General features: G+C 46.0%; 2 protein-coding genes across 2 annotated transcripts in view; one reads left to right on the top strand and one right to left on the bottom strand.

Moving 5' to 3' along the window:
* The window catches only part of STUB1 (STIP1 homology and U-box containing protein 1), a 68,748-nt gene extending 67,955 nt beyond the window's left edge, over positions 1-793 (bottom strand). The window contains exon 1 of the mRNA XM_033963385.1: positions 458-793. Within this exon, the coding sequence (XP_033819276.1) occupies positions 458-601 (144 nt within the window). The 5' untranslated portion in view covers positions 602-793. The remainder of the gene's footprint in view (positions 1-457) is intronic.
* Positions 794-936: 143 nt separating this feature from the next.
* On the top strand, positions 937-24,605 carry LOC117368823. Its single transcript, XM_033962554.1, has 6 exons — positions 937-1,082; positions 9,161-9,328; positions 9,582-9,675; positions 9,986-10,145; positions 13,251-13,403; positions 23,998-24,605. Exons 2-6 carry the CDS (start codon positions 9,201-9,203, stop codon positions 24,168-24,170), a joined length of 708 nt encoding a protein of 235 aa, XP_033818445.1. The 5' UTR covers positions 937-1,082; positions 9,161-9,200; the 3' UTR covers positions 24,171-24,605.
* Positions 24,606-25,145: the final 540 nt, after the last annotated feature.

Genomic DNA, 25,145 nt, shown 5'->3' with positions numbered 1-25,145 from the left:
AAAAGGTGTAAGTTTAAGTTAAATCTAAATAAATAAATTCTAAATTAAGGAATAACAGTATGAAAGAACCTCAAACAGACAAAACAAAAATAATTTCACATTAGAAAATACGTTTTGGGGTTGTTGGTTTGTTTTTTTTACATTAATGGCCATAAACTGATGTATGTACCAAACCAAAAAAGGCAAAAGGGACACAATTGGCATTGACGTTAAGCAAAATTAAAGATAAACACACAAAAAAGGCCTCATCTGTGGGGAAAGAGTAATGCTAAAGATTAGCCAGGGTCAATGATAGCCCAGTAAGTGGCGATCCTGCTCCCTAGGCTTTTTAAAGATGTAATTATCTATTTGTAATTTAAGATGTTTATATAAGTTTTGTCTGTTTCATTTTGTGTATGTTACCTTTGTAATGCCGCCTAGGAATAGGCGGTTGATAAATGTTTAAAATAGTACTCACGATGGCTTTGGTGTAACAGGCCACAGCCTCCTGGTACTTGCGGGTGACGAAGAGTCTATTTCCTTGCTCCTTCAGTTCCTGAGCGCTAGCGCTCTTCTCGGGACTCCCGCCTCCCCCGCTCTCTTTTTCCTCTTTCCCCTTCATGCCGGGGCCTGGCCTTGGACAAATGGCCCCAATCACTTAGACACCAGCAACCTCCTCTAGAGATCAAGACCCGGCTCAAACACTACGAAAGGTTCCGCTCCCACAACTTCTCAGCATCCAATCAACCCTCCTCACTCTCTGTGACTAGGACTCCAGACACAACACCTCAGCGGAAGTTCCGGTATTGTTTCGTCACAAAGAGGCGGAGCTGTAGTTCCAAGCCTCTTTCTGGATACCACACCCATCTGTAGGGGGGTTAATCGTCCAATCAAAAATTGAGATTTTTATTTCTTAAAACGAGGCTCGGTAGTTCGGTACAGCTTTAAACACCCAAACCATGACGTCACCACGCAACATGAGCGTGGCTTGAATGATCTGCTGGGATAGACTGGATTTGTGCGCTGGAAAGTTTGTCTCTTTTAGTAGAGCCTGAGAAGCAGATGAATGGGATGGACTTTGTCCTTCTATTAAAACTGATGAGGTGAGGGAAAGGGGAGAGTGTGCTGTAAATTCATGGTTAACTAATTGAGCTTATGATGAGCTCTAGCCCAGAGAGTGGTAATAGGGGCTGATGATCGTAGATGGAAATGGGGCTTCAGGTTATGAGTACAAGATGAAGGCAAAAGTTCGTACCTTGAAATGACGGCAGACTTGTGCTTAATAGTGAAAGTTTCTAGACCTGTTGAGTAGACAGAATGCGGCTATCCTTGAGACTAACTAAACTAAACAAAACTAAACCTTAGGTTTGTATACCGCACCATATCTACAGTCGTAGAGCTCGGCACGGTTTACAGGAATTGGGATGAGAAAGAAACTCCAAGGAAAGGATGAAGATCGAAGGAAAGAAGAATGTTTACAGGACTAGGATATCAAAGAAGGAGGGAGTGTTACATTTTTGAGAATAGCCAGGTTTTTAGATGTTTACTGAATAGTTGGAGAGAGCTCAGGTTCCGAAGAGGGGAGGTAAGGTTGTTCCAGAGATCGATGAATCTGAAGGGGAGGGAAGTCCCTAGAAATGCCTTTTAATGAGGGGAAGGATAGTTTCAATTTTTGGGTAGGTTCCAAAAAAGTGGAATAAAGGGAGGAAGGATGCCGTGAAGGATCTTGAAAGTTAGGCAGATGCATTTGAAGTGGACTCTGGAAATTATCGAAAGCCAGTGAAGCTTGGACAGGAGCGGTGAGATGTGATCAAATTTACTTTTTGCCAAGATAAGCTTAGCCGCGGCATTCTGAATCCGCTGGAGTATGTGAAGGTTTTTCTTTGTGAGACTCATACGAGACTCATATTTATGTATTGCAGTGTTCTCCCCAGAAATTTTTTCCAGCCGGGTGGGGCGGGATGGGGAAATTTGGTGGTGGGGAAAATTAAGGGCTTCTTTTACTAAGCTGCAATAGCGTTTTTAGCGCATGCAGAATTGCCGCGCTCCACGGCCAGAACTAACACCAGCTCAATGCTGGCGTTAGCGTTTAGTGCGTGTGGCAATTTTGCGTGAGCTAAGCACACGGTAAAACCGCTATCGCAGCTTAGTAAAAGGAGCCCTAAATGTGTACTATTTGTATTAGTTAATTATTATTAGTTATTTCCAATGCTCAATATGACTGCCTTAAGGTTTGACACTTGTTCCATAATATTTTTATTAAATTTAAGAAGTATCCAATTCTAGAAGTGAATAATTAGATATTTGCCCTCTTTCAAATGGTATAGAGCAGCGTCTCTCAAACTGTTTTTAACTCCGGCACACTAAACGAAGCAAATGTTTTTCATGGCTGGAAAAAATTTATGGGGAGAACACTTGCCATTAGTTTTCAAAGTCCAATCATGTCAAAAAATGATGCTTATCTGGGCAGTTGTAATGTATAATAAAAAGAATGGATAAGATAACATGAGAAGTGAAATTGTCATGAATCAGAGGGATACATACCCTGTAGGTCCTAAAAGCAGGCTTGTGGATTAGATATAAACTATGAAGGCAGTGCGTAACTAGCATATGTGACACCCGAGGCCCATCTTTTTTTTTGCATCCCCCCCATCTGTATGAAAAACATGATTTTTAGTAACAATCCACACATCACACAAGAGTGTACCTAGGAAAAGGCAGCATGGTTGCCTGTCCCACACAGGATAACTTATAAAATCGCCCTTATGACATTTAAAACTTTACAGACCAATACACCAGCATTTATAGACAGACTTTTGATCCCATATGATCCTCCGAGAGCTTTAAGATCTATTTCTCAATATAATCTTAACATTCCATCTTTAAAAATAATTGGTACACGTCGTACCTCAATCTTTTCTGTGACAGCCCCTATGATTTGGAATACTCTTCCTTTACACTTAAAAATGGAAAAAGACTTAAAAAAATTTAAAAGCAATTTAAAGTGCTTTCTTTTTAAAGATGCTTTTAATTGATCAACTGTGTTTTAGTAATTAACTTATTCTTGTTTCTTACATTTATTTTCCCAATCCCCTTTTGTGTTTACCTTAAATGTTTCTCACATTTTCTATATCGATTGTATTTCTCCCCCTCTTCCTATTCGTGTCCAGGGGCTTTTCAGTCCTTTTTTCCTAGTATGTATTTGTTGTCAGTCATGTAGTTTTTTATTGTTTAATTAATAATAGATGTTTCATTATAGAAATGTATGTTTTATTTGTTAAAATTTTTGTTTAAATGTTCATTTTAAATTTTGTTCAACGCTTTGTAGTTTCGAAAAAGCGTTCAATCAAAAACCTGAATAAACAAACAATAAACAAACAATTGCAGTGAGCAGTACATCAATACACCCATTGTAAAACTAAACAAGCCAGACTAGTACAGATCAATCCTACACAGTCAATCCTAACTGAAAACCATGTCTTTCGAACACACAGAACACAGAAAACACCTTCACCTAGTATGAAATATATAATCACAAACTAACCCCTCTCCCTTTTACAAAACTATAATGTGGTTTTTAGTCATGGTGGTAACAGCTCAGACTCTCATAGAATTCTGAGCAATTACCACCATGGCCGGTGCTAAAAAAATGCTCTACAGTTTTGTAAAAGAGGGGATAAAATAGAAAAACGTAGACAAAGGTTAAATTGAACCACTAAGAAGCTGGACTCTGCATACAATGCAACACCACAGAAACAGCAACGCATCTCCCCTAAAGCAAAAAAATAAATAAATATAATTTTTTTCTATATTGTCTTCTCTGGTTTCTGCTTTCCTCATAGTCTTTTCACTCTCTTCCTTTCATCCACTGTCTATCCTCTCTCTGCCCCTTCTATATGGCATCTTCTCTCCTTGTATTCCCCTTCCATCTCTCCCTTCACCCCTATTAGTCTGGCATCCATCTTCTTCCCTTTCCTTCTCCAATGGTCTGGCATCTCTCTCCTCTTCTTCCCTTCCCTCTCCCACACCTCCATGGTCTGGCATTTCACTCTCTCCTTTCCCTTCCCCCCACTTCCATCAGCATCTGCCCCCTTTCTTTCCCTCCAACCCAATTCCATCCAGTTCCTTCCCCCTTATGTCTCTCTCCTTTCCCTGCACACCAATTCCATCAGCATCTGCCCCCTTTCTCTCCCTCCACCACTATTTCATACCACTCTGACCCCCTTTTTCTCCCTCCATCACCCTTCTATGCTCCTCTCTCCCTCCAAACCAGCAAGGTCCCATGATGACTGCTTCTGTTGCCTCTGCCTCTGGAAGATATAAGTGACGGAGGGGTGGGCCAGCAGATGCAGGGAGTTGCGGCAAGGTTCCGCAATGACTGCAGCTGCCGGTCCACCCCTTCCGATGTCACTTACATCTTCTGGAGGCAGAGGCAGCAAATGCAGTCATCACGGGACCTTCCTGCACTTCAGTGCGGCTGCTGACTCTGCTTCGGAATAAGTACAGCAGCCGTGCTGAGGTGCAGGTGCCATTTAGAGCAGCTCAGAAGGTTCTGGATCCAGCCGGTTGTGTACTTCCCTAGGGCTGGCACCCAGGGCGGTCTGCCACATTATGAGGGGACAAAAAATAATAGAAAGAATGGATAACTTGAATGATTTAGACATGTCATACAATTATAACCACAAAAATATGTCATAAAATGTAATTCTAAACTCAAAAGACTCCAGATGAAAAGCAGACTATAGAAAGGAAACCAGAAAAGACCAAACCCATTGTACTAAGATTCAAATGCTAAAATTGGACATGTCCATTATGAAGAGACGTGTGGATCACTGCTAATTTTAACGAGTAAGTCTTTAAAATATGAGACGGTAACAGATAGCCAGACCTGGTGGACGGAAGTGATAAATACTGGAGCCAAAACCAGAGCATTGTGATGAAACTTGAATGGAAATATGGATACCTATTTATACTTTTGAGTAAAATTGGGATGCGAACATGTCATAGAAAAGAATAAATAATGTGTAAACTAAAAACCAAGAACAACATATTGTAACACCGTACTCAGAATTAATGAAATAACATGCTAAAAGAACTTAAACCCCCCCTCCACCCCTAAAATAGGGCATATACATACTTAAAATGATGGCTGGTTACAAACAGTATGCCTAGACTATATAAACCTAAACAGGGCAAAAGTAAACGTATGGGAAATGAACAGCTGATAATACAGAGTGTATCTTGAAAACATAAGCCGATAGTAGCTCAAAGACAAGCCGACCGGGTAGGTGAAAAGTGAAACCTGCGAAAGATCTAAATTATTGTTGAAACTAGTATTTTAGCCCGTTACATTAACGGGTGCTAGAATATACGTCTGTCTTTATTTCCGTCTCTCTCTCTCTCTCTCTCTCTCTGTCCTGCTGTCTTTCTTTCTGTCTGTCTCTCTCCCTGGCCCCCTTTGTCTGTCTGTCTTTCTGTGTCTCTCCCTGTCCCTGTGTCTTTCTTCTTTTCTTTCTGTCTCCCTTCCTCCCACTGGTGGTAGAATAAATGTCTTTCTTTCTGTTTCTCTCCCTACCCGTGTCTTTTTCTTTCTGTCTCTCTTCCTCCCGCTGTCTTTCTTTCTGTCTCTCTCCCTCCCTGGCCCCCTTTGTCTGTCTGGCTTTCTGTCTCTCTCCCTGCCCCTGTCCCTGTGTCTTTCTTCCTATCTCCTTCACTACTTCCCTGTCCAGCAGCCGCAGCATTCCCTCTCCCTCCATTTACCGTGAGAGGAGCCTGCAGGATCTAACAGCCCGAGCCCCCAGCAGTGTAACTTCCCGGTGGCTCCTCTCACGATCGCCGCCTTCTCCGACGCTTGTGAGAGGAGCCGCTGCAGCGCCTTTGAAGTTAAAAAAGAAACTTCGGCCCAGCTCCATGCTCGGCCGCCGCAGCCTGCAGCCATCGACAGCCACCGTGGCCTGCAGCCGCCGACAGCTGCCGCGGCCGACATCCGTCTTGAAGAGAGAGAGAGATTCGCGCACAATCGCACTCCTACCTGCAGTGCCCTACAGCGCACGGAAAACGGAACACGCGGTGGGAGTGCGCATGCGCAGCTTAGGCTTTTATTATATTACTAGATGAGCTTCTATTAAAACCAAAGAATAAAACCACAGCACTTGGGAAAGTAAAAAAGGGAGAGTAAAATGGACTTACCAAAAAGGTCTCTGCACTGATGAGATAAACTCGTACGCAGAATAAATGTGAACACGCGACAGTGGGATATATGATCCATTGAAAGAGGCGCCAAAAAAGTGTCGGCAGTGGATTGGATGCACACTGATAGAGGAAGGGCATCGGGCTGTTAAAAAAGGCTGCTTTAATAAATAAATGAAAATACTGGTGAAAAACTAAATAAAAAAACAAAACTATAATAAAATGCTGAACCTGACTGCAAGTGGTAGTGAAAGTAGCATAAGGCACCCGTAGTACTGTTAGTGCCAGAACTGCTTAGAATAAAGAACCGTGCTGTACATGAGGAGAAAAAAGAAAGAATGAGGTGATAAGATGTAAAGTGCTGGCCCCTCACTGCACCACTTGATAAAACTAAGGAGCAATGTTCTAGAGCAGGGCTGCCCACACTTTTTGGGCTTGCGAGCTACTTTTAAAATGGCCAAGTCAAAATTATCTATCAACAATAAAATTTTTAAAAAAACACAAAGCACACTGTATGCATAGAAAATGTTAATTATCTTTCCTATTCTGGGTTTTTTTCAAATAGGTCAAAGCAGATGACTCTGCACTGTCACCTCAGTAACAACCATACAAAAATAGACAAATACTCCCCTCCCTTTTTACTAAACCACGATAGCAGTTTTTAGCGCAGGGAGCTGCGCTGAATGCCCAGCGCTGCTCTCGACACTCATAGGCTCCCTGCGCTAAAAACCGCTATTGCGGTTTAGTAAAAGGAGACCATAGTGTAAAATATAGAAAGCAGATATAAATTCAGACACATTTTGATCACTAAATTTAAAATAAAATAATTTTTCCTATTTTGTTGTCTGGTGATTTCATGAGTCTCTGGTTGCACTTTCTTCTGATTGTGCATCCTATCTTTAAGAACATAAGCAGTGCCTCCGCCGGGTCAGACCATAGGTCCATCCTGCCCGGCAGTCTGCTCCCGCGGCGGCCCAAACATGTCACGACCTGTCTGAATCACCAGAAGGGGCTCTCTTGCCACCTTGGTTTCTCATTGAAGTCCTATCTTCCCATCGAAGTCCTAACCCTCCGGTCTTGCACATGCACGACCTGGTTGGGTTTCTATACTTATTACCTGGTTAGCTTTCTATACTTGTGTTATATCCCAGCTCCTCCCTCAGTATCCCACGATCCCTTTATCCCTCAGGAATCCGTCCAATCCCTGTTTGAATCCCTGTACCGTACTCTGCCTGATCACTTCCTCCGGTAGTGCATTCCAAGTGTCCACGACCCTTTGGGTGAAAAAAAAACTTCCTTGCATTTGTTTTGAACCTATCTCCCTTCAGTTTCTCCGAATGCCCCCTTGTACTTGTTGTCCTCTTCAGTCTGAAGAATCTGTCCCTATCCACCCTCTCTATGCCCCTCATGATCTTGAAGGTCTCTATCATATCTCCCCTGAGCCTCCTTTTTTCCAGAGAGAAGAGCCCCAGCCTATCCAACCTCTCGGCGTATGGGCAGTGTTCCAGCCCTTTTACCAGTTTCGTTGCTCTCCTTTGGACTCTCTCAAGTACCGCCATGTCCTTCTTGAGATGCGGCGACCAATACTGAACGCAGTATTCCAGATGTGGACGCACCATCGCTCGATACAATGGCATGATGACTTCCCGCGTCCTGGTTGTTATGCCCCTCTTTATGATGCTCTTTCTTCCCTTCTTTCAGCCTGAATGCTTCCTCTCCTCCAGACCTCATTCCCTTCCCCAACTTTTTCTTCCTCTCTCCCTGCCCTTTCTTTCTCCCTGCCTCCCTTTCTTTTTTTTCTCTCTTCATGCGCCCTTTCTTTTTTTTTTTTGTTTCTCATCTTTCCTTCTGTCTCCCTGCCTGCCCTCTTTCTTTCTTTCTCCCTGCCCTCCCCCAAGCCACTGCCTCTGCCGCTGCCATCAGGGAACAGGCCCCCAAGCTGCCACCACCCCAAGCTCTCCCTGCTTCCCTGCATTGGGCCGGCCAGCATTCCTCTCCCCAACGTCAATTCTGCCGTCAGAGAGGAAGTTCCGGTCCAGAAGCAGGAGGATTGCAAAGATCTGCAATGTGGCATAAACATTGCAAATGAGGTTCAACGTAGATAAGTGTAAGGTGATGCATGCCTGTAACAAAAATCTTATACACGAATACAGGATGTCCAGAGTGGTACTTAGAGAGACCCCCCCATGAAAGAGACTTGGGAGTACTGGTTGACAAGTCGATGAAGCTGTCCACACAATATGCGGCGGCGGCAAGAAGGGCGAACAGAATGCTAGGAATGATTAAGAAGGGGGATCATAAACAGATTGGAGAAGGTTATCATGCCACTGTACCGGGCCATGGTACGCCCTCACCTGGAATACTGCATCCAGCACTGGTCACCGTACATGAAGAAGAACACAGTACTACTTGAAAGGGTCCAGAGAAGAGTGACTAAAATGGTTAAGGGGCTGGAGGAGTTGCCGTACAGCGAGAGATTAGAGAAACTGGGCCTCTTCTCCCTTGAAAAGAGGAGACTGAGAGGGGACATGATCGAAACATTCAAGATACTGAAGGGAATAGACTTAGTAGATAATGAAAGGTTGTTCGCCCTCTCCAAGGTAGGGAGAACGAGAGGGTACTCTCTAAAGTTAAAAGGGGATAGATTCTGTACAAACGTAAGGAATTTCTTCTTCACCCAGAGAGTGTTGGAAAACTGGAACGCTCTTCTGGAGGCTGTTATAGGGGAAAACACCCTCCAGGGATTCAAGACAAAGTTAGACAAGTTCCTGCTGAACCGGAACGTACGCAGGTAGGGCTGGTCTTAGTTAGGGCACTGGTCTTTGACCTAGGGGCCACCACGGGAGTGGACTGCTGGGCACGATGGACCACTGCTCTGTCCCAGCAGCAGCAATTCTTATGTTCTTATATTCAACCAACCAACTTCCTAAACTCAAGTTCTGCATTGCTTTGGCTGCATGCTCTCAGAAGTTGTCTTATTTATCTCTTTTAGGTAAAAGGCTGCACCTCTGGTGTTCTTAGAGCTCTGGAAGATGCCTTTAAGCGGGGCACTCTACACCTGTGATGACCCTGAAGTCTGGAGAGCAGTTCTTAATGTCTACTGGGATGTGATCAAAGCTAAAGGAGAAAAGCAGAAGAAGCTTCCAGCCCTGGATAAATGGTGAACATCATGTGTCGCTTCTTAATTCTCTGCTTGTAGGAAGTAGACATGCAGCAGTTCACAGAGTATTGTGTGCTTTCTCACAAGAGTAGATGATGGGCATCTTCCTAAACTGTGTGGATCTCCTGTCAGTTCTGTAACAATGTGAAATTTATCCTACAGGTCTTGGGTTTCCTTATAGAGGATTAGGCAGAAAAGGGATCCCATCCCCAACATTTACGGAGTCTCTTCTTGCTCTGAATCCTTGGTTCAGGTATCAAGAGGAGCTGTCGGCCATAGTCATGGGACGACAAGAGAAATATTTGACCAGGGATGAGTTAATGAAGCTGATGGAATGGAAGCTTACAGTAAGTAACCTGCAGGACCCTCAAGAGTCTAGTGAATCATATGAACAAAGGAGGAGGGTCAGGACAATCCAGATCTGTACTGGTTTAGTAACTGGGAGACAGAGGTTCTGACGTGTAGCTTGTTGTTGAACTGCTCATCTCCAGTTCTAGATAATCCTTTTGATTAGGCTTGGCCTCAGAAAGCTGCTTCTTGTTAAATTTCTTGGATGTGAGAGTCCTAATATCAGAGATGAAGGATGAGGCTCTTTTATCCAGTAACAATCTCCTGGTTTCCCAATCCAGAGCTATGTTTTTTTTACATCCCCTTTAGAGAGGGAAATTCAGACCACGCCTGCAACAGATGGTGGCCACAAACCCCAGTGAGACTGTTGAGAGCTGTACCAGGAGAGCATTTAAGCTCCTCCCAGATGTGGAAGCTGCCATCACTGAACTAAGCCAGTTAAAGGCTATTGGACCAGCCACGGCATCAGGTAGGGACAGAAGGAGGACAAGAAAGAAATCTACCATTAATGGCAGGGGAGTAAGGCAGAGGAAAGAAGTACAGATGTGGATGTTGCTGTCTGGTTTGTGTATGTTAGTTTATGTGTATGAATGTGTGCACAACTATAGCTGTTGTTAAATAACTAGGTAATAATCATAGCCCTTGATTTCCTGGGGCAGATGTATCGAACATTGGTGACAATTCTGTGGCACGTTTTCATACATTTATATATATTTTCATATCAAAGTTTTATGCTTTTTTTTTTACTTCATAAGCCATTTCCTGCCCAGTTATTATTTGGCCTTTTTTTTTGGGGGGGGGGGGGAAGGAGGACTGAATCTTGGAGATGGGGAGGGAGACAGGAGATTTCAGAGGAGGAAAAAAAAGGAGGACATACCTCAGGCAGAAGGAGAAGAGGGATGGAAAATGGAAGATTGATTAGTGTGAAGGGGAGAATAAAGAGAGTCAGGGAGCTAGGAAGTGAGAAGGATTAGGGAGGGAAATGAGGGGGATCCTGCATTTAGGATTAAGGAGGGAGTTGGTCTCCTCACACTCTGCAATACCTCTGAACTCTTCATTCACTCTCTCCACACACACACACCACCTCAATTTCTCCCTATGCTTCTCTTCTGACCTTCTCTGTACCCGTCTCCCACATTTGATTCCTATACATACACCCAATAGTACCTTTAATTCACCCACACACTACCCACAGCTCCTCTAATTCCTCCACTAACTCTCTCCTCTCACATTTCCCTCACTTCCCTTCCACTCTACACTCACAAAACAGTCAGGCAATGGGGGGGGCTAGTAGAGGGGAAAGATATAGCCAACACATTGCTGCTTTCTTTTTCCTAGGGCTGCCTGATCAGTGTAGGGATTCATCAAGATATGTCACAAGCTGCTGCCTAATTGCTCTGATTCAGTCCTTGATCTTCCATGGTGATTGGAGGGATTGGCCAATTCATAGGGAGGGGACAGATTTTATGGCTCTTCCTGCAGTCATGGAATTGCAGGAGTCTGGGACTCTGGTGGTAATACGTAAATCTTGTAGCCTACCTGTAAAATGTGCTGTCTGTGTTGATGCCTTTGTGCACAGCTATGAATGTGATTGTACATCTAGATACTGAACAGCACACTGTCTGACTCTGTTATCTTCTGTAGTTGCAGTGTGAGGTTAAAGGAGCTGATTAAATGAACAGATTCCAAGATTTTAGCTACCGTATTTTTCGCTCCTTGAGACGCACCCTAGATTTAGAGGAGGAAAAACCAAGAAAAAAATATTCTGAACCAAATTGTGCCTCTGAACCCAGCCCCTTAGAAAAATAGACAAATATACTGCAGCAGACAAATTTTGATCACTAAATTGAAATCCTACCTTTGTTGTCTGGTGATTTCTGGTTGCACTAGATACAGTACTCCCCCAAAATTCGCAGGGGTTACATTCGCGGAGTGATCCTGAATATCGGAAGAGTACTGTAATCGGCACTCCTCCTCCTCCTCTCTTGCTCCAGCCCGAACTGCACCACTGGGCAGAGTAGAAGGACAGCCCGAGAAACCATCATTTACTGGGGGCATCACTAGGGATGAGCGCACAGCGCTGGGGGGTAGGGAGGGGAGAAGATCAGCACTGAGTGCCAAATACCACCAGATTCACCCTGTTTCGCAATTTTCCAACCCTTGGTGCAAAATGACACCCTGCCCTGATCTGCCACTGGAAACTGAGACTCTGGATGCAACACTTTGGAAATCTGAAGTTGTTCAATTCATGTTGAGCCTTTCCAACTTCTAAAGCTTCTTCAAACAGGCAGGACCGGTGTTAGATATCCTAGAGCCCAGGGCAGAAATTTTTGAAAGGAACTACAAAGCCTGCCAGCAGACTGTGCCTTTTTCATCTCAGATAGGACAGGCTTAGATCCTCTGTAGCAAGGAAACCAAGGCAACTGTCCTATTTACACACCCTTAACATGACCCTAAAGACCTGTCTCTGAAATTAATATTCTTCTCAGTTTAATAATGCCTTTTCATTAGTACCTTCTTGTCCCATTATTTTTAGTTCAATCTCTCATTGCTGCGCCAATTCCTCCTCCCTGGTCCGCCGCTCGCCCACTGCTGCCGCAACTCCACGAAGGGAAGGGCCGGCGGTGCGCATTCAGGCCCACAAGCCTTCTCCCGACGTCAATTCTGGCCCGGACCTTCTGTTCGACGTCAAAATTGACGTTGGGGCAAGACTTGTAGGCCCGATTGCACGCCGCTGGCCCTTCTCTTCCTTTCCTGTGGTGGCGAGTGGGTAAGAGGGCGGCGAGCAGCACAGGTGGAGGCTTTCCTGCGGTGGCAAGCGGGTAAGAGGGCGGCGAGCAGTAGCAGATGCTGAGGGAGGGGGCGGAGGTGTATTCGCTCCATAAGACTCACCCCGTTTTCCACTCCCTTTTTGGGGGTGGAAAAAGTACGTCTTATGCAGCGAAAAATACGGTGTTACATGAATTGGAGGGGAAGAAAGAGGAGGTAAATGAGTAAGAGAGAGAGAAAGCTTTTGAGATTGGCGGGAAAGGTTGATAGCTTTACTGGTGTATTCGTATTGATTTTAGAAGTAAAAGAAAGGGAGTGTGTGGCGCAGTGGTTGGAGCTATAGCCTCAGCACCCTGTGGTTGTGGGTTTAAACCCTGCGCTGCTCCTTGTTTCCCTGGGCAAGTCACTCAGTCCTTCATAGCCTCAGTAGATTGTGAGCCCACTGGGACAGACAGGGAAAATGCTTGAGTACCTGATTGTAAATCCGCTTAGATACCCTTGATAGGTGGTATATAAAAACCTATTAAATTTGAAATATTTAAGAAATAAGTATTGAACATGGAGTTGTTTTATTAAAATGCACAGTGAGGTGTCTCTGAACTCAGCTTTGCCATGTTGCTTCTCTCTTTTTCTTCTGACTGTGTACTCATTTCTCTTCTCTGTTTTCTTGCTTTCTTTCTCTTCCCTCCTACTATTTGGAATTTGCTATGCTGTCTTAATTACAAAAATGTCAGTGGTTTACAAGTTAGAACATAAGAACATAAGTTAGCATTGCTCCTCTGATTGGTGTCTGTTTATCTGTCAGCTGTGTTGGCAGCAGGAGCCCCAGAGGAAGTAGCATTTATGGCTGATGAGGCAGTGGAATCCGTCACTGATCTAAACCCTGTACAGTATACCCTGAAGCATTATAGTCTGTACCTCAACAAAATCCGTGGCTGTGTCAGGAAACTGAAGAAAGGTAAGGGCAGACTTGTCAATGAAAGACTGAAGTTTGTATAGCTTATGCTGAGATTATCACCAAGATTTGAGGCTTCCTGTATGTCCTCCAAATCTCTGTACCAGTAAATTGGGGTGAGAGGAAATACTGTTTGGGTCCTATCCATTCTGACTGGGTTCCCTGCCTTTTACAGGGGTTTCCATGGTGATATAAAAAAAAACATTGGAAGGGAGGTAAGGGAGGGCATCACAGGACTTCAAAGTATGCAGGGTTGGTAGGTCCTGGCTGACATTTTGTATTCTTTCCAACTCAACAGAATTTGTAAAGAATTATACAAAATGGGTCAAGAATGTCTGTCTGTCGGGGACAAAATAACTGAAAAATTTAACAGAATGAGATGAAAAACTGGTGAAAAGATACAACAGAATTAGATCAAGATTTCCAAAGAAATAAGTCCTCACCTACCCTCACTCAAACAAAATGGCACACTGCTATTCTATACAAGAAGCATTTCTAGCTTCAGCATCAAGGAAACTTGTGTATCTTAATGTTTATGTTTATTAAAATTTGATATTCTGCCAAATCTTACAAAAGTTCTCATTGGGTTACATTAAAATTATATAAATAAAAAATGAAAAGAACGCCATAATGTAAAAAAAAAAAGACCTATTCTTATCATTCATATCTAAGATACATTCAAGTCCTTCGACACAATAAAATAAAATAAAAATAAATAGTAGGTTAGTTGCCTGTAAACCTCTCAAATTAATTAATGTGATCATTCGGAAAGAAATCAGTCCCAAAAGCCTGTTGAAAAATATGCTTTTAATAACTTTTTGAACGCATTATGATTAATTTCAATACAAATAGCATATGAAAGTTGATTCCATTGACTAGGTGCTAGGAAAAAGAATGCCTTATTACGTGTTGATTCCCATTTAGTTCTAATTACTGATGGTAAGATTAATTTCTTTGTCCTGCAAAGATCTCAGTGTTCGATTTGGGGTGTGTGGAATGATCAGAGATTGTAAGTAACTAGGCTCTGAAGTATAAAATGCTTTGAGTTAAAACTAAGATTATTCTGTAAATCGATGATTCTGTAAATAGTGGGGGGTAAATTGATCATATTTACTTTTATGTCATAATAACTTTAGTGCCGCATTCTGTAAAGTTTGTAATGGTCTAATATTGGATATTGACAAGCCAGCATAGATGATGTTGCAGTAATCTAGTCTGTACGTAAAAAATGTGTGACAGTCATTAATCTCAAATAGGCCTCTAACAGTCCGTAAAGATCTCAGAGTATAAAAACCTCTTTTTATAACATTTGATACTTGATCCGAAAAAGTTAAATGCGTATCCACATGGCCAATATGAATAACTTTTACTAAAATTTACAGTTAATTATGTTCTGTTAACCAATTTTAAATTTTAGAAAGACATAACAGTAAGGAAACAGTAACAGTAAGGAAACTCATCCTTTTAAACCTCTCTCTTGTTCTATACTCTTTTCTCCCATCTAAAAAATTACTCCTCGGCAACTACTCAACTGCTCCCCAAACTGCCACAATTACCAAAAATGACTCCCTGCAACTAATCCACTACCCCAAACTATCCCTTCACTATTGCATTCCAAACTTTCCCCACTCCCAAAATTGTTCCCCCAAATGCTCAACCATCCCAAACCACTTCTTCAGCTACCCCACCATCCTTCACATTGCCCACATTCCTCAACACTACACATCCTCTTAACTATCCTACTACTTCCCAAAGCTACATCTGTCCAACTATGCCTTAAGCTGCCCCTTTAAAAGTACCCCCATAACTATCCTTCAATCCTATATTGCCCCACCCCTCAAAACTATCATCTGCAGCTATCCTACTGCTCCCCAAAGTGCTGCCAACAACCCCCACCTTCCGCAGTGCCCAAAAACACTTTCAACTTCCTTCCACGCCTCAAAATTAACTCCCCAACCCTCACAAACAAAGGCGCTCCCTCTCTTCTTTCCTCTAAGTCAAGACACATTCTCCACATTCTTTTCCCACTAGTTTATAAGTTGCTGCTGTAGGGCTGGTACAGAGATTCGGAGGTGAGGGATACTGCCTAGGGAAGGGAATGGAAAGGAAGGAAGTAATGGAAGTGAGTTGAGTCCTCTAAATCCCAGTGTTGCCTAGGGGCACATTCAATCTCAGTCCTGTCCTGCTACAATTCCTTATTTTTTTAAAAACTGCTATGAGATGTATGCTGTTTACTATGAAAGCGTGATTTGTCTGAGAGATGACATCTTTATTGACATACGGTTCTCAAATGCCATGCTAGAGCACTGCCTCACCATTCACTAGGAAAAGTGTTTCCCTAACACTCTGCTGGCATACTAAGTGATGCCAAAAGAAGAGTACCCTGAGTACTACAGAGAGGAATTGATCAAATACTTGAGGAGCAGTAATTAGACTCCCATCCACTGGGGCAAATTCCATAGTGTACTTTTCACCCTCAGGAATTCTACCAATAGTAAAAGTAATATCGTGCATGCTGTTTTGCTCTGGTTATTGCTGTGAGTACTAAGTTATCTTGGTGTATGTTCAGGCAAGTATTATTTAGAGAAAATAGCCTGTATAGATTAGAAAATGCAGGCTATTATGCCTCTTGGCAGTTGGTGGTGCGGAAGTTACACCAATGGCAGCTCATGTATCACCTTACTGCTCTCCGGCATGGTCAACGCTATGGTTATGCACATATTTGGCAGAACTTTCACCTGCACACTTAATTTGGCACTGGGGGGGGGTTGAGATTTCTGTGTGTGAGGGGGACTGCTGTGGGCTTCAACTATTGGTTGGATTCACTATTGTTTGGTCTAGTGCAGGGGTCTGCAACCTTTAAGACATAAAGAGCCACTTGGACCCGTTTTCGAAAAGAAAAAAAACTTGGAGCCGCAAAACCATTATAAAACAAATCTAACACTGCGGGGCCGCCAGACCAATCAGCAAGCAAGGCTTTCATCTGTGTACGTACTGAGCTCACTGCTCAGCATGGCTATTTCCCGCCGCGACGCCGGACTTGTAAGCTGCATGCCTGCATCACCAGAATTTAGGTAGGCTGTTTTCATCCCCATGGGAGTCCCGTGGGCCAGGGGGCGTCCACATTACCGGAGCCGCTGCAAAGGTGAAAAAGAGCCGCATGCTGCTCTGGAGCCGCGGGTTGCCAACCCCCGGTCTAGTGGGACCTGGGACCTGTCACGAAAGGGGTGGGGGGATGAAAAGTTCTGATTTAGTCTCTGTGGGACTCTGTATATCCTGGAAAGTTGTACTGATTATGGCTTGGTTATCTTGCTTTTGTTTATGGTGGGGCTTGCTCTCTGTATGAGTCTCATGAGACTATGTATCTTATGTGTTTGCGTTTGTACCTTTTCAATAAAAGCTTTTAATTATAAAAATAATAGATAATGCAGGCTATGCACAGAAAGGATAATTATCTATAGAACGCCTAAAGTTAGGTGCTGGGGTGACGTGCGCTAATTGAAAATTCTATATTGGCAAGTGCGCTTGCAATCGCTGTTATAAAATATTAATGAAAATCCACAGTTGCGTACCCAACATTAGGTAATTGCTCATACCTAACTGTAGCTAGGCACATAAGTAACTTAGGGCTTCTTTTACAAAGGTGCGCTAACGTGGTTAACGCACACAACTTTTCATCACGTGCTAACCCCCATGCTGGCCAAAAACTACCACCTAGCACGTCCAGCGGTTTAGCGCGCACTATTACGCGCGTTAAACCGCTAGCGCGCCTTTGTAAAAGGAGCCCTTAGTATTCTAGAAGATGTGCGCGCAAGTACTAGACACGCCCCTGACCTGCCCTTGCTCCTCCAAAGGTTGCCGCTAGAAAATATATCATAATTGACTAGTCATTTCAAGCAGCTACTTGGGATACTGATTTTCGTCAATTATTCTTTGCATCTACATCCTACCCAAATTTTAGGAAACTGTTAAAGACTTATTTATTTAGGACATTTTTGAAAGATTGAAAATGTATTTCATTCTGTGTTGTAGCAGTATAGATCTGAAGGGTAATGCGGTATGCAAATGTTATGTTTGCAGTTGTACGCTATAGCTTTTTGCACACACAATTTGTAGAATCCCGACGAAGGGCAGTTACATGCATAACAGCTAATTCATGCCAATTAGCACCAATTAAAATGAATATAGCCCGTTATCCCAGGACAAGCAGGCAGCATATTCTCTACATGTGGGTGATGTCATCCACGGAGCCCTGATCGGATACTCTCACAAGCAAACTTGCTTGAAGATCTTCAACCTTGCGAGTGTACCGCGCATGCGCGTGTGCCTTCCCACCCGAGTTAGGGCACGCGTCTCTTCAGCGTGGCCTCAGCTCTTGTTTTTCCGCGGAGCCAAGAAGCCCTGTTCTACAGCTCTGCTGTTTCCTACTTGCGATCTTGCACCGCGGCTTTCTTTATTTTATTTTTCTTTAAGTCGCTGTGCGGTGCCTATTTTATTTAAAAAAAAAAAAATTAAATTAAAAATTATTTGTTGTGTTCCCGCTGGTTTTCCTCCGGCGGGCCTTTCTTGGGCTTCGGCCCTACCGCTAGTCCTCGTTTGGCGGCGGCTGTGTTTTTCTTTCTCCCCTGGCCTCTCACTGGGTTCACCATGTGTGAGGAGAATGGCCGGGCCTTTTTTCCTTCATTGGAATCGAGCTGACGTGGCATCGATCCCCAGTGACGGCCTCGTCTAACCCCTCTGGTTCCGTCTACTGTGCCTCGTGGGTTCCATCCTTGGGTAAGTCTCTTCTTTCCTTACTAGGTGCGTTACACTCAATAACGCCGCCAGCTGAGTCTCAGGCATTCCAGGCATCGAGTGCAGTCGTGCCAGCCTCTATGAGACCTTCGAAGCATGCCTCCTTTCATGGGAATACTCATCCTCAAGGTTGCTCTCTATGGAGCGCACTGCTGCACCTTCATTACCAGTTTCATTGATATGGTGCCACCTTTTGAAGCCTCCACTGAATTCGACTGAGCGGTGTTGGCTGAGGCTTTGTGCCTCAGCGTCGGCTGGGGCTTTGTGCCTCGACGCCGACTGGGGCTTTGTGCCTCGACGCCGACTGGGACTTTGTGCCTCGACGCCGACTGGGACTTTGTGCCTCGACGCCGACTGGGACTTTGTGCCTCGACGCCGACTGGGACTTTGTGCCTCGACGCCGACTGGGACTTTGTGCCTCGACGTCGACTGTTGATTTGTGCCTCGTTGTCGACTGGAGCTCAGCGCCTCGACGTCGACTGGGGCTGTGTGCTTCGACTGAGGTTTTGTGCCTCGCCGTCGACTAAGGCTGTGTGCCTCGCCGTCGACTAAGGCTGTGTGCCTCGCCGTCGACTGTGGCTGTGTGCCTCGCCGTCGACTGTGGCTCTGTGCCTCGAGTGGGGCTATGTGCCTCGACATCGACTGGGGCTGTGTGGCTCGACGTCGACTGGGGCTTTGTGCTTCGACGTCGACTGCGGCTTTGTACCTCGAGTGGGGCTATGTGCCTCGATGTCGACTGGAGCTCAGCGCCTCAACGTCGACTGGGGCTGTGTGCTTCGACTGAGGTTTTGTGCCTCACCATCGACTAAGGCTGTGTGCCTCACCGTCGACTAAGGCTGTGTGCCTCGCCGTCGACTGTGGCTCTGTGCTTCGAGTGGGGCTATGTGCCTCGATGTCGACTGGGGCTTTGTGCTTCGACGTCGACTGGGGCTTTGTGCTTCGACGTCGACTGGGGCTTTGTGCCTCGACGTCGACTGGGGCTTTGTGCCTCGACGTCGACTGGGGCTTTGTGCCTCGACGTCGACTGGAGCTTTGTGCCTCGACGTCGACTGCGGCTTTGTACCTCGACGTCGCCTGAGGCTTGGTGCCTCGACGTCATCTGGGGCTTTGTGCCTCGGTGTCGACTGAGGCTTGGGGCCTCGACGTCTACTGCAGCTTTGTGCCTCAATGTCGGCTGAGGTTTTGTGCTCCGATGCCGACTGAGGCTTTGTGCCTCGACGTCGACTGAGGCTGTGTGCCTCGACTGAGGCTGTGTGCCTCGACTGAGGCTGTGTGCCTCAACGTCACCTGAGGCTTTGGGCCTCGACGTCGACTGTGGCTTTGGGCCTCGACGTCGACTGCGGCTTTGTGCCTCGACATCGCCTGGGGTTTGTGCCTCGACGTCGACGTCTCCAGATCCTGTTCAGGAATTCAAAGGTTCTCAACTTTCTCACCAATCCCTGGTGGTTGAGTCTTCCTTGAAGAAATCCAACCCCTCGAGGGTGTACACTGCTGTCCTGCAGGGGCGGGAGGGCCGTCCAATGGACAAGTTTGGTCGCCGTCTTTATCAATACTTGATGATGGCGAACCGTGTCCTCAGCTGTTACTTTTTCTTCACGTCCTATCTCTGGTTCTTTGTGGAAGCCCTTCACTCATTCCAGGAGGACGTGCCAGGTTCTCATAGTTAGGAGTTTCGTCTCCTAGAGGAGACTCTCTCCCTGCTCCAGCTCTATATGTTCCAGGCGGTCTATGACGCCTTCGAGTTGTCCTCGAGAGTCCCAGCTTTTGCGACTGCCATGCGTTGTCTTGCTTTGCTCAGAGTGTGGCTATGGATCCGAATCTCCCTTGTGTGGGTACTGTGCTATTTGATGATTCCATCGAGGCGGCCACTAAGCGCCTCTCAGAACACGACCGGTCCTTCACCTCTCTGGTGCGCCTTAAGCCGACAGTATGAGCCTCCGGGCTCCTCTACTTCTGGAGACTTCTCCCCTCCTTTCGGGGGGCGTCTCCATTATTTCTACACACGGTGGGACAGCCTTACCTCTGACAGTTGGGCGTTTTCCATCATCCAGTAGGGTACTCCCTTCACTTTAGTCACGTAATCCCCAGACCTTCCTCCTGGAGAGTGTCCTTTGGGCCAGTTTTAACTGCCCCTTTTTTTGCTGGACGCTCGAGCACTACTTCGCCTCCGAGCTGTCGATGAGGTTCCTCCGGATCAGTGGCATACGGGATTCTGCTCCCGATATTTTCTGGTGCCCAGGAAGACGGGGGGATCTGCGTCCGATTCTGGAACTCCGTGCCCTGAACAAGTTTCTAGTCCGGGAACGGTTCAGTATGCTCACCATTCCAGCGTTGTGCCCCCTCTTGGATGAAGGGGACTGGCTATGCTCACTGGACCTCAAAGTGACATACACGCAAATTCCTATTCACCCGGCCTCATGCCGGTTTTTGAGATTCTGGGTGGGGGATCTCCATCTCCAGTATCGTGTTCTTACCTTCGGCCTGGCTGCCTCTCCGAAGGTTTTCACGAACTGCCTGGTTGTGGTAGCTGCTGACCTGTGTCTCCGCGGCCTGCAGGTGTTTCCGTACCTCGATGACTGGTTGATCAAAGCTTCCTCTCGCCAGGAGGTTCTGCGAGCGATGACTCACACCATTTTGCTCCTTCGGAATCTCGGCTTCGGGGTAAACTTCCCCATGTCTCGCATCTGTCCATCCTAGTCTCTGGAGTTCGTCTGCGCTCCTCTTTGTCTTGGCCTCAGTAGGAGGCTCTTGTTCGTTTATGCCGGAAGGTGACCCTTCTGTCCTCGGCCCCGGCTCAACTTCTGATGGTCTTCCTCGGTCACATGACCTTTACGGTTCACGTGACTCCTTTTGCCAGACTTCACTTCCGCATTCCCCAGTGGACTCTTGTGTCCCCATGGACTCGGTATTGAGACTCTCTCTCTCGACGCATTGGCGTGCCTCCTTTGTTGGAGAACTCTCTCTGTTGGTGGCTGCTCTCTTCCAATCCTTCCTGAAGTTTTCTGTTTCATGCTCCTCCTCCGTGACAGGTCTTCACAACGGACTTGTTGGCCTATGCTTGGGGGGGCTCGTCTGGCCGGTCTTCGTGCTCAGGGTCTTTGGTCCAGTGCAGACGCCTTTGTCACATCACTCTGCTGGAGCTTCGTGCAATTCTCCTCACTCTGGAGGCTTTTTGCCACTTGCTTCGTGGGTGCTGATCTGCGCGGTGGTGCTGATCTGCGCAGACAACCAGGTCGCCATGTATTATATCAACTAACAGGGGGGCATGGGGTTCCCGTCCCTGTGCCAAGGGGTGTTGCGGCTCTGGGTTTGGGCCATTTGCTGCAATTTGTTCCTTCGCGCAGTCTATATTCCGGGCCAGCGCAATTGTCTGGCGGACAGGTTGAGTCGTCTTCTGCAGCCTCACGAGTGGTCCCTCCATTCCTGGCCCTGCGTCGGGTGTTTGCTCGTGGGGGGGCTCTGGTTGTCAATCTATTCGCACCCCCCTCAATCACAAGTTGCCCCGCTTCTACTCCAGGGTTTATACCCCTTTCGGGCTCACAACGGATGCTTTCTGCTGGATTGGACGTACCTGTTTCTGTATGTGTTCCCTCCATTCCCTCTGATTCTGATGACTCTCGTCAGGTTCCAGTCCTCGCGGGCCACCATGATTCTGATAGCTCCTTGGAGGCCCTGGCAGTCGTGGTTCTCCCTTCGGTACAACTCAGTTCTAGGGAGCCTCTTCTTCTGCCTGTTTTCCTGCTTTGTTTTCGCTGAGTCGGGGTTCACTGCTTCATCCCAACCTGCAGTCCCTGCCCTTGACAGCCTGGTTCCATGAAATTTAATGCCCTCGTTCCAGCTCTCCAAGCCTGTGCTGGCTGTCCTGCGGGCGTCTCGGCAGGAGTACACTTGACATTGTTACCGTCAGATGTGGACCCAATTTTCTTCCTGGTGTGCTACTCGGCAGCTTGAGCCATCCTCTGCCTCCCTGTCTGCTGTCTTAGACTATCTGTTGCACTCGTCGGGCGCTGGACTCGAGTCCTCTTCGATTCGTGTCCACCTTAGTGCTTTTCATCTGCCGCTTGACGGGAAGCCTATCTCTGTTCATCCTGTGGTTTCCTGCTTCATGTGTGGCCTTTTCCGCGTTCATCCGCCCCTTAAACTTCCTCCGGTGGTTTGGAATTTTTGCGTGATTCTTGCTCCTTTCATGTAACTCCCGTTCGTGCTGCTAGCGCAAGCTCACTTACAGTTTCTTCCTTGGCAGGTTGTGTTTCCTATTGCTCTCGTGTCTGTCCATCGGGTCAGTGAGTTTCAAGCCATGGTGGCGGACCCACCTTTCACTGTCTTCCAGTATGATGAGGTGGTCCTCCGTACCTATCCTACGTTCTTGTCTACGGTTTTTCCGGGTTTCCCATCCACCAATCCATGGTTCTTCCTGTGTTTTTTCCGAATCCTCCTTCTCATCCTGGAGAAGTGGCCTTCTACTTGAGGCGCACTGCTCTCCGTCGCTCTGTTCCACAGCTGTTCCTCTCTTTCGATCCTACTCACTTGGGTTGCTCTGTTTCTAGGCGGACCATTTCTAACGCGGTTGGCCACTTCTATCTCTCTCTGTTGTGCTCTGGCTGGCCTCTCCCTGCCGAGTCGACTCACATGCCACAAAGTGCGTGCAATGGCGGCATCTGCTTTCCTCTGCTCGACTCCCATTGAGGAAATCTGTAAAGCTGCCACTTGGTCCTCGGTTCATACATTCACCTCTCACTACTGTCTGGATGCTTTCTCTAGGCGTGACAGCCACTTGGGCCGGTCGGTCTTTCACATCCTGTTTTCCTTAATTGCCAACTCTCCCTCCATCCCCTTATAGTTAGCTTGGAGGTCACCCACATGTAGAGATTATGCTGCCTGCTTGTCCTGGGATAAAGCACAGTTACTTACCGTAACAGGTGTTATCCAGGGACAGCAGGCAGATATTCTCGCAACCCACCCACCTCCCCGGGTTGGCTTCTTTGCTAGCTATCTGAACTGAGTCCATGCTGAGGAGACGCGCGCCCTAACCCGTGCGGGAAGACACACGCGCATGCGTGGTACACTCGCAAGCTTGAAGATCTTCAAGCAAGTTTGCTTGCGAGAGTATCCGATCGGGGCTCCGTGGATGACGTCACCCACATGTAGAGAATATCTGCCTGCTGTCCCTGGATAACACCTGTTATGGTAAGTAACTGTGCCTTTCTGGTTGTTAACGCAGATCAACTTGTTTTATGCATAACTTGCATGCGCAATTTTGTGCGCTAAGCGAAAAGGTGAACACACAAGTTTCTATAATTAGGGGGGGAAGGACAGTTCTGTAAAAGGCATGCCTCACTGCAGAATAGTCGCCTCATAAGTGCTTTTGCCCTAAACCAGGGGTCCCCAAAGTCCCTCCTTGAGGGCCGAATCCAGTCGGATTTTCCCAATGAATATGCATGAGATCTATGTGCATGCACTGCTTTCAATGCAGATTCATTGGAGAAATCCTGAAAACCTGACTGGATTCGGCCCTCAAGGAGGGACTTTGGGGACCCCTGCCCTAAACACTGTTCTGTAATCTTGCATGTTGATTCCCATTTATGCACATTAAGTAGCATAGCACACAGCTGTGAAGGAATATGGGTAGAACATGGGTGTGGAATGGGATAGGCCACCAAGGCTGTAGCTCTACCAGAATCTAAAGAGCTTAAGGGCGTATCCAGAGACTGGATTGTTTGGCTCTTCCAGTGAGAGAGCTGTTTGAGTGCCCCTGTATGTGTGGTACTGGCAATGGTGCGTCTCACTGTGGTTTCTGTTCCAGCTGACCCGGGGACAGGGTGGACTCCTCATCGTGTTGAGAAGAGTCTGTGGGCCTTTGCCATAGCACAGAAACTATGCCCATCGCTGCTGGACACCCTTGGATCAGCACCAGTAAAGGCATCTGCTGATTGTGATACAGGCGCATGCCCCACAAAGAAACAGAAGATCAAGTAAAGACTGGGAGAAAAGATTTTACGGATTTTGTTACACCTTAAGGGCTGATCTCATATGATAACTTGGACATCTATTGTTGATCCCTGCAAGTACTTTTATTCGTATTGAGGATGCACAGTCTTCATTCATTTGATCTACATGTCACTCTGCTCTCTTTTTCTGGCTCCAACATGATTTTGGCACTTTATTCTGAGCTATTCATTGTGAAGTTTAAAGCTGGCCTAAAGGCCCATCTGTTTCAAAATGTATTTTCAATGGGATAAGGTGCTGCAATCAAACTTGCGGGCCTCTTGGTTATTTGTCTCTTTCTCTGTATGATTTTGCTTTTATTTTACTTCTTTCCCATTTAATGATGGCATCCCTTTTTGTCTGTAAACTTCATTGTGGTAGCATTAAATGCAGTATAGTGCCTTCTTAATAAACAATTTAAAAGCATTTTGCCTGTAGAAATCAGCTTTCAAATTGCCTTCTTAGAGCCTTAGTTAATAGATCAATGTTCCATAACTGAACGGAAAGTGTTTTCTTTGAGTAAGACACTTTACGTGAAGAATTACCCCAACACTTAACCAGAGTATCATTACATACTGGCTCAGAATGAAATGTCACTAGCAGTGTTCCCTCTAAGCGAGCGGGTGTTGTGAGCAAACTTTTTTCACCGTGAGCCAAAAATATCGGGCGCCAGCAAGTTATGAGCCAACTCGCCCGATTCTCCTCTCGCCGCCCTGCCATCTGCCGTACGCCTCTTCCGATCGTGCGCTGTGACGAGAAACGTGTGCGCTGCGATGTAATATTTTGTGCGCCAGCGCACGCCAGCGCAGCTTAGCGGGAACACTGGTTCAAATGGTTTTATTTATTTCCCCAAATTTATTTTTGTTATACGCATTGAAAATATTTGATATTGCGTTTAAATCAAAATCTCAATAAACTTGAAACGAGTGCCCGTGAGATTGTGGGAGGGTTAAATACTCAAAACTT

The sequence above is a fragment of the Geotrypetes seraphini genome, chromosome 11 (genome assembly GCF_902459505.1).
Source record: "Geotrypetes seraphini chromosome 11, aGeoSer1.1, whole genome shotgun sequence".
In the NCBI taxonomy this organism is placed as follows: Eukaryota; Metazoa; Chordata; class Amphibia; order Gymnophiona; family Dermophiidae; genus Geotrypetes; species Geotrypetes seraphini.
This window is presented reverse-complemented; position numbering and strand designations above follow the sequence as displayed.

What these genes read in the sequence shown, in the direction of transcription:
- LOC117368823 (XM_033962554.1), top strand. Translation starts at nt 9,201, where the DNA reads ATGCCTTTAAGCGGGGCACTCTACACCTGTGATGACCCTGAAGTCTGG. An exon ending in TGATGGAATGGAAGCTTACA is followed by an intron (nt 9,676 to 9,985) that starts GTAAGTAACCTG and finishes CATCCCCTTTAG; the next exon opens with AGAGGGAAATTCAGACCACG. An exon ending in TGGACCAGCCACGGCATCAG is followed by an intron (nt 10,146 to 13,250) that starts GTAGGGACAGAA and finishes TTTATCTGTCAG; the next exon opens with CTGTGTTGGCAGCAGGAGCC.